This window comes from Pyxicephalus adspersus, chromosome 5, assembly GCF_032062135.1.
Source record: "Pyxicephalus adspersus chromosome 5, UCB_Pads_2.0, whole genome shotgun sequence".
Classification (NCBI taxonomy): domain Eukaryota; kingdom Metazoa; phylum Chordata; class Amphibia; order Anura; family Pyxicephalidae; genus Pyxicephalus; species Pyxicephalus adspersus.
In genome coordinates, this window is record NC_092862.1 from 115,963,700 (window position 1) to 115,976,293 (window position 12,594).

Here is a 12,594-nt window from a genome sequence, read left to right on the forward strand (position 1 = left end):
AAACTTCCCCTCAGAGTGACCCCATGATGTCAGAACCCGCCCAGGCTCACACCTGCGATGGGAGATGGTAGACATGGTCGCCCATCGCCCTGAGCCTGCAATGCATATGGCAGACGTGGTCCACGGCTCTGGCAGGTGTGCCCCTCCAAGCAGGGGGGTGCACTGGCCAAAGCCGTGGCCCACCTGTCAGACGGCCACAGCTCAGACCGGGGGGGTGGGGACCCCTGCTACACACCAATATATTTGAATATAAAGTTGGCAAAATTGCTCCACCAACAGACTAGAAATGAGGAACAATACACTTTGTATTATCAGATAAAAGGAGAACTTTAACTATAAGAAGGCTGGAATTCTGGGTTATACTTTACTAAATACAAAAAAATTTGGCTGGAGTCATGCAGCTGACTCTCAAGCGGGGGTGGCCCCAAAATTACAGGCAAAATATACAGGCATCATCAAAATAGGAAGTCAATCAGCCAGAGTTTGGGGAATCCCTGGCAACCTCTGAAGGTTTCACAAGGATTCACAGAACTCTGGTTAAGAATGGCTGGTCTAACGAGTTACGTAGGCCTTTGTAAGTGCCTTCCAAGTGGAGGATTTATAGTTAGAAAATAACTACAGGAATGCTTTAAAATTCTCTGGGATTCTGCCTTAAATCACAAATCCCAGTATATTTCCCAAGACACCTAGAACTAGGCTTTGAAATTGTTTGCAATAACATAGACTTAGTACAAGACTTAAATAATTTATGTTCTAATAAAAAAATATATGCATTATGACATCTTGCAAAGGTACAGAACAAGTAAAACGCGTAGTCATACCAGTGAAGTAAAAGATGCAGTGTGTCATTTCATTATTACTGAAGTTATTATCCGTGGGATCATAATTATGCTGCTCATTGTTCTGTAGCTGATACTTCCTCTGTAATAAAATGACCCCATAAAATTTAACCTAGTGCCACGGCATAATGTATTTATACAGTCTGGATGTTTCAACACTGCCTATTGCAGAAAAAAAGAGTCTGTTAGCTTCCAGAAAAAAAAGCTTTTCAACTTTGATATAGTACTGCACTTTTGTTATAGCTGCTTGACAGAGAACATTGTCTATAATAGGCTCTTTTAAAAGGAAAATGCCAGCTGTAGACTAGCTGCCTACAAATTCCAGCCGATGCACATATTATTTCAGGTTAAAAAATACATCGACATCAATGGGGCAGAACTTTTATCCATCTTGTCCTTTGTTGCCCTGAAATTTGAAAGGGTGACATGTTTCTCTAGTCTCTGTTGTTCTTACAAATCCCTTAAGTGTCCCTTTTCTAAAATAGCACCATCTGGTTTAATCGCCGCTGGGGCCTTTGGACCTACTATTTGAGATAGTATTTTTGTACCTGTATTCTCCAGCTGCACATACTCCAGAGCTTACTGTGTCATCAGAACTGAACTGCAAAAAATAGTGCTGTTTGCCACAGAACAGAACATCAGCTCCCTGGATTGTTTATCAAATGCAAAAATAACTCTTGTTGTAGTTTTGTTTTCTAGGCAGTGTTTAACGGGCAAGTAGGGCTGTTTTGGACAAGAATTTTCCCCTTTACAAAAAAAGTGCCCACCCCACCCATAGACCTCATAGTAGGAATAGTTTTAGGCTAGGGCAAAATGGGCCATTGCCCAAGGTCCCAATCTTCTCTAGGGCCCCTGACAGAATAATAGGAGTGCAGGGAGCTAGAATGCTGGGCATATCTGATATTTGAATAAAAATGGTGGGCAGCAGCCTTACATATGTGGGCAGAACATTAATCTGTATATGAACCCCAAACCTTATCTCTTAGTATTGTATATATTGTATAAGGGTTAGAACTCCTGCTAGTTTTTTTTATTTCTGTGTCTTTGCTGGGAAGATCCACCCTTTCTGAATTTCTGAAATTGTGAGTGGTCAGCCGTATAGGACCAGAGAGGAAATCTTCTGTTGGTGACCAATTATTCTGGTGACAATTGTCAGAAGGAGGAATTTCATCTCATTTTGTTGTCTATAGGACAAGAAAAAAAGGGAAATCTCCCTTTTGGAACACAAATTACAAAAATGTTGATGGGTTAAAAAAAGTTTTTGTTTTAAAAATACTGTAAAATGTATAGTTAAATCATAAATTTATTTCATGAATGGTGATGAATTTTAATATATCATTATGTATAAAAATTAGCATGTCATTGTTAAAAGGACTAAAAGTTCCAGGCAGAGTCAAGTTTAACATGGATCATGGTTAAGTGTTTTCTTGAATTTGTCAATTGCTGGTCTTCAGTCTTGCAAAATAAATTAGAGATCGGCTTTCATATCTTTAGAACAGGTTAATTATGTTATGTTAAGGAAAATTACATGATACAGGTTGCTATTTCTTTTGTTTTCAGTTGAAACAAAAGAAAAAAGTGAAAGATAAAATAAAAAACAGCAATGCTAACTCTAAATCTGGTGCTGCCCCTGCAGTGCTCCCTTTACACCACTAGATGTCTTCAATATTCTGCGTTTAGTAATGGCCTTATTCATCGTCTGAGCCCAGACTGTCATGGGCCCATGCTTGGCCCGTAACTGGACAACTGAAAAGAAGCAGCACAGTAATGAGCTTATTTTTCTGCCACTGTGCTTTATCTTAAGAACATACTCATTGCCAGCAAATGGTATTGTTAGCACAACCTATTGGCTCCTTGTTGTGCTTCCGTCTCTCCCACCCTATCCTCTTCTGTACAGGAACTGAAAGAATTTAAGCCCTTACTCTGCTTGCATTTTAAATATAAATTAATATAAAGTAAATTATGAATAACTTATATAGAACTGCAATTATTTATGTCTTTTTATCTGCCTAGAGAAGGGTTTTACGGGTCAGAAAGGATTTATTTATTTATTTTGAATATATATATATATATATATATAAATATTTGTGAAAATTAATATGTTTATATATAAATTTATATATATATATATATATATATATATATATATGTATTACTATACAGTTAGTTGTTTTACGTTGTGCTTTTTCAGAGCACATAATCATTTCTTTTATGAAACAATTTATTTTAATTTTGGTCATGGGAATTGCTCATAATCTGGTTTAGTTTGTTGAAATGTGTCACCTGGTATTTGTAGCACACCACCCAAACAGCGCTGACAACATCTAGCAGTCTAGCTATCTATCATATTTTTGTGGCTCCCAGCAGTAATGTATGTCAAATGTTTCCTTATAATGAATGATGCAAAATAAGGGCCCCTGAGTGGTAACACCGACTTCCAACACAACACATCCATTTAGAAAACAAGAGCACTGCACCCCAGAGAGACGGGTTTTCTAAAAGACTTAGTAATTCCCACTGCATGTAAAAACCTAATGCCAAGCTCCACTTGGGGAAAATGGATTGGGGCTTTGTTATTTGTTTTTGCTCATTAGAACTGCAAGATCATTAAGGAAATGTTTACATCCTGCTCAAGTCACATGCTTTCAACAGGAAAGACTGTGCTTTGAATGTGTAATGTAGAAACACGTCAGATGTGCATGCATATGTATTAAACTTACGTAATTAGGTTAATATATGCAATGACAACATGAAAATCACAGAACACCCCTGAAGGCAATTTTGACGTAGTGTTGAATTTTTTGTAGTCAAATGATCCTGAAGAATATAATGAGAGTAGGATAGGTATCGGTGAAGATTCTGATGATGACCCAGATGGAGCAAACGCAAGGTGCTTTAGACTGAAACTTAGAAGGCGGAAAAAAAACAACGGCCCATCGAGTTTGCACCCTTTTGTTTGTTGTTATTTTATAGCGTTTTATTTACATTTTTTTTTTTTTTTTACTTTGAATTGCTTAAAGTTGGGGGTTTGCATGAACTAGCAATCCCATTCTAGTAAAAAATGTAATTGCAAAGAGCTTTTATAGATAATAAAATAAGTATATAGAACAACTACAAAAAAATCTTTGCATTTTAAGTAAACCCATTAAGCGAAAAGTATGTTTTGTCTTGTGTCTTCAACAGTCAGGTACACATAAAAGAATTTAACAAATCAGGATTGACTTTTTTTTAATGCTGTCTATGTCCTCGATGCAGATTTCCCTTCTCTAATTTTTCCTGTAGCTACTGTCACTGTGCCAAAAAGTGATGGGAAGTCTAAAGTTTTACAGTTGTCATTGGAACTGAAGGTAAAAAGAAATGTTTTGTAAGAGTCGATGTCTCTTCACTTTGATTTGAAGATTTTGCCACTCAGTTCCCTATTTCTGTCTCCAGGACAAGAAGTGAAATCTTCTTAAAGGGACCCACAATGCTAAAAAAGGCTAAAACACATCCCTACTCTATCAAAAGCTCACCCACATCCACAAAAGCCAAAGCTCACCTATTTCATATGAAAATAATTTCAAAGACAGACTGATGTATACAACATTCACCAAAATGTGTCTTGATTTGGGACACCTGTAGCCTACACTGTCACTAAGGTCAGTGTGAGAATCACGGGGGCAAAAGGAAACAATAACTCCCCAAAGGGAGGGAAGGGGGGTTTTCTGAGATGTCCTCTTCCGGAAAATCCATGAGTTGAAGATTGATCCACCAACGTCCTTCTCACAGTGTTGCAGGCGAAGAAGTCTCTCAGAATCGTTGCAATGTCTGTAACTCCCTTGCCGCCCTTCTGATGTTCTTTAAACATCGTCGTTCTCTTGACTTGGTCCATCTTCGAGCCCCAGATGAAGTGGAATGTTGCCCTTGTGATGGCCTTGCAGGTGTTGGTGCGTGAGGGCTAGGCTTGGGTGAGGTACTTCAACACAGGGAGGATCTCGCTGCAGAGTACCAGTGTCTTCCCTTCAATGGTGAGATCTCTGAGGCTCCAGAGGCCGAATTTCTGCCACATTTTCGACAGCCTCTCTTCCCAAGACTTCAGGGCTGCTCCTTCCCGAACCAGACAGCAAGGATCTTGATGAAGTCTGGCTTGATTTTTAAAAGGGACAGTCGCAGAGGAAGGCAAGTACCATTACCCGAAGAGCATGGCTTCCGACTTCCCGCATTTGACTCTTGCCCCCGAAGCTCGGCCGAAGTCTTTGCAGATCTGGAACATGCACATGCCCATAAAAGTGCACACATTTGTGTATATAGAAATCCCTGGAATATGCATGATTGCAGTGTAGCTGATTTCAATGGGATGCAGAAAATTCTAATTAAACAAATCAAATTCTGCAAGTATAGAGTTTTATTGGCTTAATTTGAATTATGCCAATTGAATTTGCATGTGATTTGTAAACAAAATTATTATTATAAACTGGTATTTATAGAGCACTGACATATTAGCAACTCTTTACAATAATGTGTCAATAATCACATCACTAACTGCCCTATCATAATCATATGTCATTACTGCAGTCTAAGGCCAACTTTTGAGGGAAAGCCAATTAGCCTACCTGCACAACTTTAGGACATGAGAGGGAACCAATTTAAACATGAGGAGAACATACAAAATCCATGCAGGTAGTATCCTAGCTGAGATTGGAACCTGGAACCACTGGAGCTGCAAAGGATGGAGCACTAGCCACTATGCCAAGAATGTGGGCATGTGGGACTGTACAGAAACCGTGGCTTAAATAAATAAAGTTGTTAGGAGATAGGCTTTGCTACTCTGGCTGTAGCTGCTTTTTTTAAGCAATAACAATTACAATGTAACTTGCATAGCTAGCTAAATCACCAGTTATTTACAATCTCATAGGGCTATTGACTATGTAGTTCAAACTGATTGGATACAGTTTGAATACATTGTTTGGTAGAAATTTGCTTAAAAAATGTATTTTTTATTAGGATTTTTTTTTGTTATGGCACATATAGGATGTTTTAGTAATATTTTTTTTTGCTGTTTTTTTTTCTTGTACAGTTGAACTCCACTGCATAGTAAAAAAAAGGGAAAGTTTGCTCTACTCTACCCTGAAAGAGATTGTTTTATTAGATTATAATGTGTATGGCTAACTGAAGAATTCTGATAACAATGACTTGCCTGAGCAGTGTAATAAATAAAAGAACAACACATACAAAGTTATCGGGTACATTTACTGTTCATTTTAGCAGCTCCTACCAATATTCTAATTATCCAAACAGTATCCTGTATAAGATAACATTACATGGAAGTATGAGAGCAGTGGTGCATTCTGTATAACATTTTATAAGTGTTTGTTCATTAGCGTTTATTTACTCACCCGTGCCATTTGCTGATAAAAAATGCAGAACAATAATTTCAACGAGGCTTTCTTACAGGAAACATAATGTGATTCATTATTCTAATAATAGCATGTGTTATACTTCTTGTTGCCTCAACTGACTTTCTTCTAATAGGCACTGTTCAATCAAAATTGTGTTTTTGTGTTTATGATTTGGTTAAGAACATAGCAGCTATTTCCTCACAAATAGATTCACTGAAATCATTGCATTCAAGGTAGAATATTGTCTCTAAAATAAAAGTAAAGTATAGTTCAATTTCCTCACATCATATATTCATATTGTATACATATATTATAAAAATACCTTTCCGTTCTAGCAGAGATCCAATAAATGCCTAACTTTAAGCAGTGGATCTGCCTGGTCCAGCTCAATTAGGTGGGACACATTAAACCCACATATTGGAGAACACTCAAAGTTGAGCATTGAGAACATTCCTCCTCTTAGAGTTAAATACACAAATCAAAATGTATTTCCTAACTGGAATACTTTAAATGGGTGTTCTAGATCACCAGTAAATTGTAACATTTACAGGGACTTGTGTCCGTGAATTCAACCTGTACTTTTTCTAATATGTAAGGACTTAAATAAGTTTGTAAATAGATAAGATTTAGATGGAAAGTCTAACCTTGGTCTTGGTCCTTTATTTGAGCCTAAAACGTATAACAAAAATAACTGCTGCACTTCCACTAGACATGTTCTATTACTTGGTGTTAGGGAGAACAGAGAGCTTTATTTTATATTCATGTCAGAGATATATATAAAATGTCTCAACTGATCCTACCAAAGTTTTGAAAGTGTTGGTTTGTTGTAATTGGATGGTGTCACTATTCTATATGAACACTAACTATAGAAACAAGAGTGTCGGAAAGGTCAACTCCAAGAGGACTCCCCCTTCCCTTGAGCTCTAGCTGTATAGTATGTTTTCATTTTGTAACTTTGTTTTTGATGTTTTCATTCTCTTTGTTCTTCTCCCATCTATAGGTGGTCCTAGATAGCCTTTGATAATAGTAGCGCAGCATCACTGTGAGTTTAGGATACCGTGCTTTGGGAGTTTGTGGTGGTGACAGGTTGTGGCCAAGAGTAGATCAAACAGGAGACAGATTTAGACTTTTGTTTGTTTTTGTTTTAATACCCATATTTGTACCAAAGCTGAAATTCTCCCAATGATCATTCACCGCCTTTAATACTTTTCTTTGGATTGATGTTTTTCTTACATTAGATACCTATCTAAACTCACCATCCAGGTCTCTTCATAGTGCAGGCAAAATGTCTGGAGACCATCAATCCGGCATTTCAGTGGTGTTCACCATCACCAGTCCCATCCTGTTCACATCTGCTGACATCATCCTCTGGTCCATTCATAGAAAAGTACCTTGCATCAGACAGCCAATAGGAAGTGTCAATGCCAGGCAGGTAGTGATGTGGACAACCTGGGAAGGACTCAACCAGAAAGTAAACATAGTAAAACAAAAGACCAGACTGGAGTGCCAAGAATGTATGTCCTGAGATGAGTAAAAACAGAGCTTAAACTTTTTTTTTTATTCCTATTCATATCAGCAGCTAGAGGTGAGTAAAGAGTGCATAAAACATATTATTTGTTTATTTGAGATCAGCTTTAAAAGAGGAAATTAAAAAAAAAATTAGCTCAGAGTTGTGAAAAGTTTTAAAAAAGACCTAAATATATGTCTGATGGGGCCTATTTTTTATGTCCTTTAATTTGCTGATGATGGAAACTCACAACTGGGTGTTCTTGTCCAATTCTGCACTTTTTAGGATCTCCTATGTATCATAAATTAAATTATAAAACTAGCAAGGGAACCCAGGACACCCATGATAAACAGCAGGTGTGCAGCCTTGAGATTGTACTGCAAGACTCCCAGGTAGATATAAGAAACAATGAGGTATCCAAACTCTTTAGCATCAATATGATTTCAGTTGTGCAGAGTAAATATTTGAACTGCCTTTAGCATTTGCAGGAAAATACCGAACATTGATTTACACCTTCATAACTAAATCCCGACACTCCCAACGCAAGATGTTTGTATTTTATCTCACATATAGAAATATGAATAGAATCTTTGTATTTCAATACTTTCATTAAGATAACCATTGTTCTAGGCAACATCATTCTCACAGTTCATTTTTAAAATTCTGCTTAGTAAATGTATAAATACTAAGGTAAGCCTTTACCTGTTTTATCCTAAAAAATCAGATGTACTTACATAATAAATCTAATATTTAAACATATCTCACTAATTACACAGAACTCACTGATGTTAATTGGCCTGGGGGTCTGCTGTGAATCTACAGGCAGATAGAAAGTGGTAATAAATATACATTAGCTGTGAATATAATTTTATGACACAATAGTTGCTATTTTTTCAAAAATCCGCCTGACTACTTACTAGTCAAAAGTGTATTTTCATAAATGTTTAGCAAACAAAATGACTTGTTAAGTCTATTTCTGCAGATGTGGCTGTTATCTCATTTACGTGTTGTCTAAAGAAAAAGGAGCAAGTGCCATCTGGGTTATGTAACTTCTATTTCTGAGACAGCTTGCAGCTGGTTTACATTATGAGCCATCTATTTTTACTTCTGCAGGTTTATATCTTGGAATCAAACATTTAGTTTGGATTTATGAAACCTGACAGAAAAAAAAGCAGAGCAAATGGGTTGCTTTTGTTCATACCAACCAATTATAATCCTTATTTTATTTTAAAGATAATATTTAGTGGTTGTGAGAAAAAAAATCTGTGGTATTGCTAAATGACTGCTAACACATTTTGCCGAGATTTACCCTCACTTCTTCCCATGATGTTCCCAAGAAGAATTTTAAGGGGCCAATATTCAAATATGGAAGATTTTTCACTTACTTTTCTCATGGTGTACCCAAGACAAGAAATATAAGGGGCCAGTTGCATTTTGGGCATAGAGTGTTTGATAATCTTTAAAAGTGCCAGTCAAAGTTAGAAAAAAGAGTTTTTGTTATGTCATTCAAAAACTAGAACCTCTGAATGCCAATTTAAATAATTTACTGATCGGCATTGTAATAAACTGATCATCCTTTTTATAAATTGTGAAAACAACAAAGGGTAAAAAAATACCTGGTCACCACTTCTTTATTATAAGGACCCCAAGTCATCAGAAGAAGAATGAAGATTCACAAACAGAAGAATAAACTTCATACATCTTCTAACTGTTTTCTATTCTATCCAAAACAACATTTGGCTAGAGTTTGTTTTTTACGTCTTTTACCCTTGAAGTTAAAGCAATCCCTCCTAAATGTCCAATGTTTAATATTCTCAGTTAGTATAGAGAATGTTACATAAACATTTGTGGTTGTTGTTTAGTAAAATATCATTTTATATAGCTCAATCCATTAAGATTATTATTAGTGTGTTTCCTATCATGCACTGTTCTGTAATGCGCATTGTCTGAAATACGATGACTTTGATGATTTGTGTTTGCAGGGAAAGTGCTGGTGCATGCAATGTTTCTAATAGAAGACGACAGTGAGTACAAGTTAATCAAAATTGTGTTGTCTCATGGTTATATTAAAAGCTATCACTGGCCATGCATGGAGAATGTTACAAGTGAAGCAGTACATCTGATTATTCTGATTGAGTACAATTTTTTAAATAGACTTTAAAAAAATAAGTAAAAATTCCACATCCATCAAACTGGAAATGTCTTGTTTCTCATTCAGAAAATATGCAGTGTGCTAGAAACTAGTCTAGTTAGGGTTACATTTGACAGTTCTCAGTTTTTTTTTTTTAGAACTGATTTTAAATGTGTGGCTAAAAGTGATCTTGTTTGCTGTTTAGGTTCAAAATGGCATGTCCTGCTTTTATGTATTAGCCAAAAAGACTCTTCTGTGTGCTCCTCTGATTTACTATACCATAATAAAAAATGATCTAGTAGAGGTGCCCAAAAGAATGCAAAATAATTCTACCTTTATGCAAATCACATGCAAATTGAACTGAGCCAATCAACCCCTGCAAGTATTGTGTTTAATTGGTCCTGTGCCATATTAGTACAGTTTGCATGAAATTTTTCATATAATTTGCACACAAATAGCATTCAAATGTCACATATGGACAATTTTGGGTACCGTAGTTTAATGTTATTTATCAGACATGCACACTTTTAGGACTTTTTTTATATTGTACCAAAAACTGGAGATTATTGTGTTTGTGCGTCTTAAGATTGTATTTTTTTTTAATAGGAAATATATATTTGATCAGTAATGTAAATTTTAAAGAAACTTGAAATCTTCACCTTTTTATTTTACAAGGTCTCTGATTTAGTGTGTGGCTTTAGGTGCGTTTTTCATGTACAAAATATACATTTAAATATGTGTGCGAAAAAGGAAAATAAAAAACTGGTTTGGAAAAAAAAGGAATTAAAGCGGATCTATCTTCTGTGAAGGAAAACGATACTGTTGAGGATAATAAAGTATTGTAGACTATTTTATGTATTTGTGCAGTTCTAAGGATTCTTAGAGATTCTGTATTAGGTCATTGATTTTTGTATTGGGGGTGGGGGGTAAGCAAAGGAAAATGCCCATGGCAGAGGTCCAAAGAAGGCAGAAATTTCTCCAAAGTTAGTGAAGCCTCAGTTGTCATCACACCAAATTTCCCCTCCATATTTATTAGTATACTGCTACTTTTCTAGGATCTCTTTCATATGTGGTCTCAAAGGCTATTTTCCATTGATAATGCATGGATGAGGAATATTGAGATGATTTGCATGTCTACACCAACAACTCATCATGTGATTACAGTGTGGAGATGGAATTGCTGTTCTTTTCAGGACATGGAGGCATTCTTTGGTTCATGATTGTTTGGATTCTGATGGTCCACAATGTTATTCATCTTACTGGTTCTTTCAAGACAAGTACTACAGTTATTGATTTTGTTCCATTGTAAACATAAAAGGTCATCTCCTCCCTTTTGTACATTTTATAGAATTAACCTCTCTGAATATTGCCAGGGTATGCCAAAAGATTGTCCTGATAAATTTAAAACAATCTGGTCAGGGAAACCAAAGATCTATTCATGAGAACCCTTCCTCTTAAGTCTACCAAGAAACCAAGGCACACGGGGCAATCCTGCCTCCCATGTCTCTTTTATGCAATTCACATGCAACACTAAACTTGCACAATTTTATTGGCTCAATATCTAGTCAGTGCAATTTGAATAGCATTTGCATGTGATTTGCATTAAAGTCAAATCTACTGCTTCTCATCACCCATCCATAATGCTGCTTGCTAGGTTTCTGCAAACTTCATTCAGTGGTACCGGTACAGCTTGGTGAGAGCCTTGTCAATCCTGATAACTTGGTTATAGTGACAGCCAGCACTCCCATTAGGTGTCAAACACTCCAAAACTAGAAATGAATAATGTTAAATTTGAAGTTTGCTCAATGCTTTACAAAATTCTTGCCTGTTTTATTACCAGCCCATGTGTACTAAGCTGTTGGGTCAACAAACTTTGAATGCAAATGCTACAGCAACACCTAAAGGATGAGTCAAAATTCATTGCAAGTACACTTGATCAACTTCAAGTACCTACAGCATTTCTAAATACTTTGTAATGAAGCCATTTTGTACAGCATTTATATTAAAAAAAACCACACTAGAACTTATATTGTCCCCTACATCATTGGACAGAAAACACAGGATAAATCTATGTCCAGGACAACATCTTGAAATACACTTTCAAAATGTTATTATTAAGCTATTTTTATACACTTTAAGGGGTGCCAAAAATTGCACCTTACTAATAAGTACATATTAGAGATGCTTTTGTGTTGATTGTTGGTGTTAGCGGTACTGACCTCATTAACCATTCATTGGTCAGCCACTCAACCCCAAGAGAAGGATGGTTAACTTAGATATGGCCATGGAATGTGGGTACAAAACCTGCCCATCATTCACATTAGGGAGAGAGGAGTAACGCTTCCTAATTTGTATGGCCACACCCACTTTATTTTAACAACAAATTACCCCTTTGTTTAGGAGGAATGAATACCTTCTGTCTTTTTCATTTGCAATACACTCATTCTTTTGGAGGCCTTATTGATTCTTTTAGTCTCTTTTCACAATAATTTGTATATTTGCTCATTGAAGATATGTGCAAAAGAGATCATCCTAAAAAAATATTTTAAATGTATGCCTTTGATATGTATACATAGTTTGTGATTGTATACTGTACATACATGTGGAGGACATGCAGTGTTTGAACATTGTTGTTTCTTTTATGTCATCTAAAGTGCTCCCCCAAACAACCTAAAAAACACAGCCACTTTGTAATCTATGATAACAAGTTGCTTTTCATCAAAATAGCCTTCCCAGTTC

The 12,594-nt window shown here is 36.2% G+C and overlaps 1 protein-coding gene and 1 non-coding gene across 2 annotated transcripts in view; one reads left to right on the forward strand and one right to left on the reverse strand.

The window, feature by feature from the left end:
• Positions 1–12,594, forward strand: part of HDAC9 (histone deacetylase 9) — a 322,976-nt gene that overhangs the window by 35,372 nt on the left and 275,010 nt on the right. Inside the window, exon 3 of the mRNA XM_072412536.1 lies at positions 9,707–9,748. Within this exon, the coding sequence (XP_072268637.1) occupies positions 9,707–9,748 (42 nt within the window). The remainder of the gene's footprint in view (positions 1–9,706; positions 9,749–12,594) is intronic.
• On the reverse strand, positions 11,996–12,123 carry LOC140332237 (U4atac minor spliceosomal RNA). The gene has a single exon (XR_011921086.1). It is a non-coding gene; the product is annotated as a U4atac minor spliceosomal RNA (small nuclear RNA).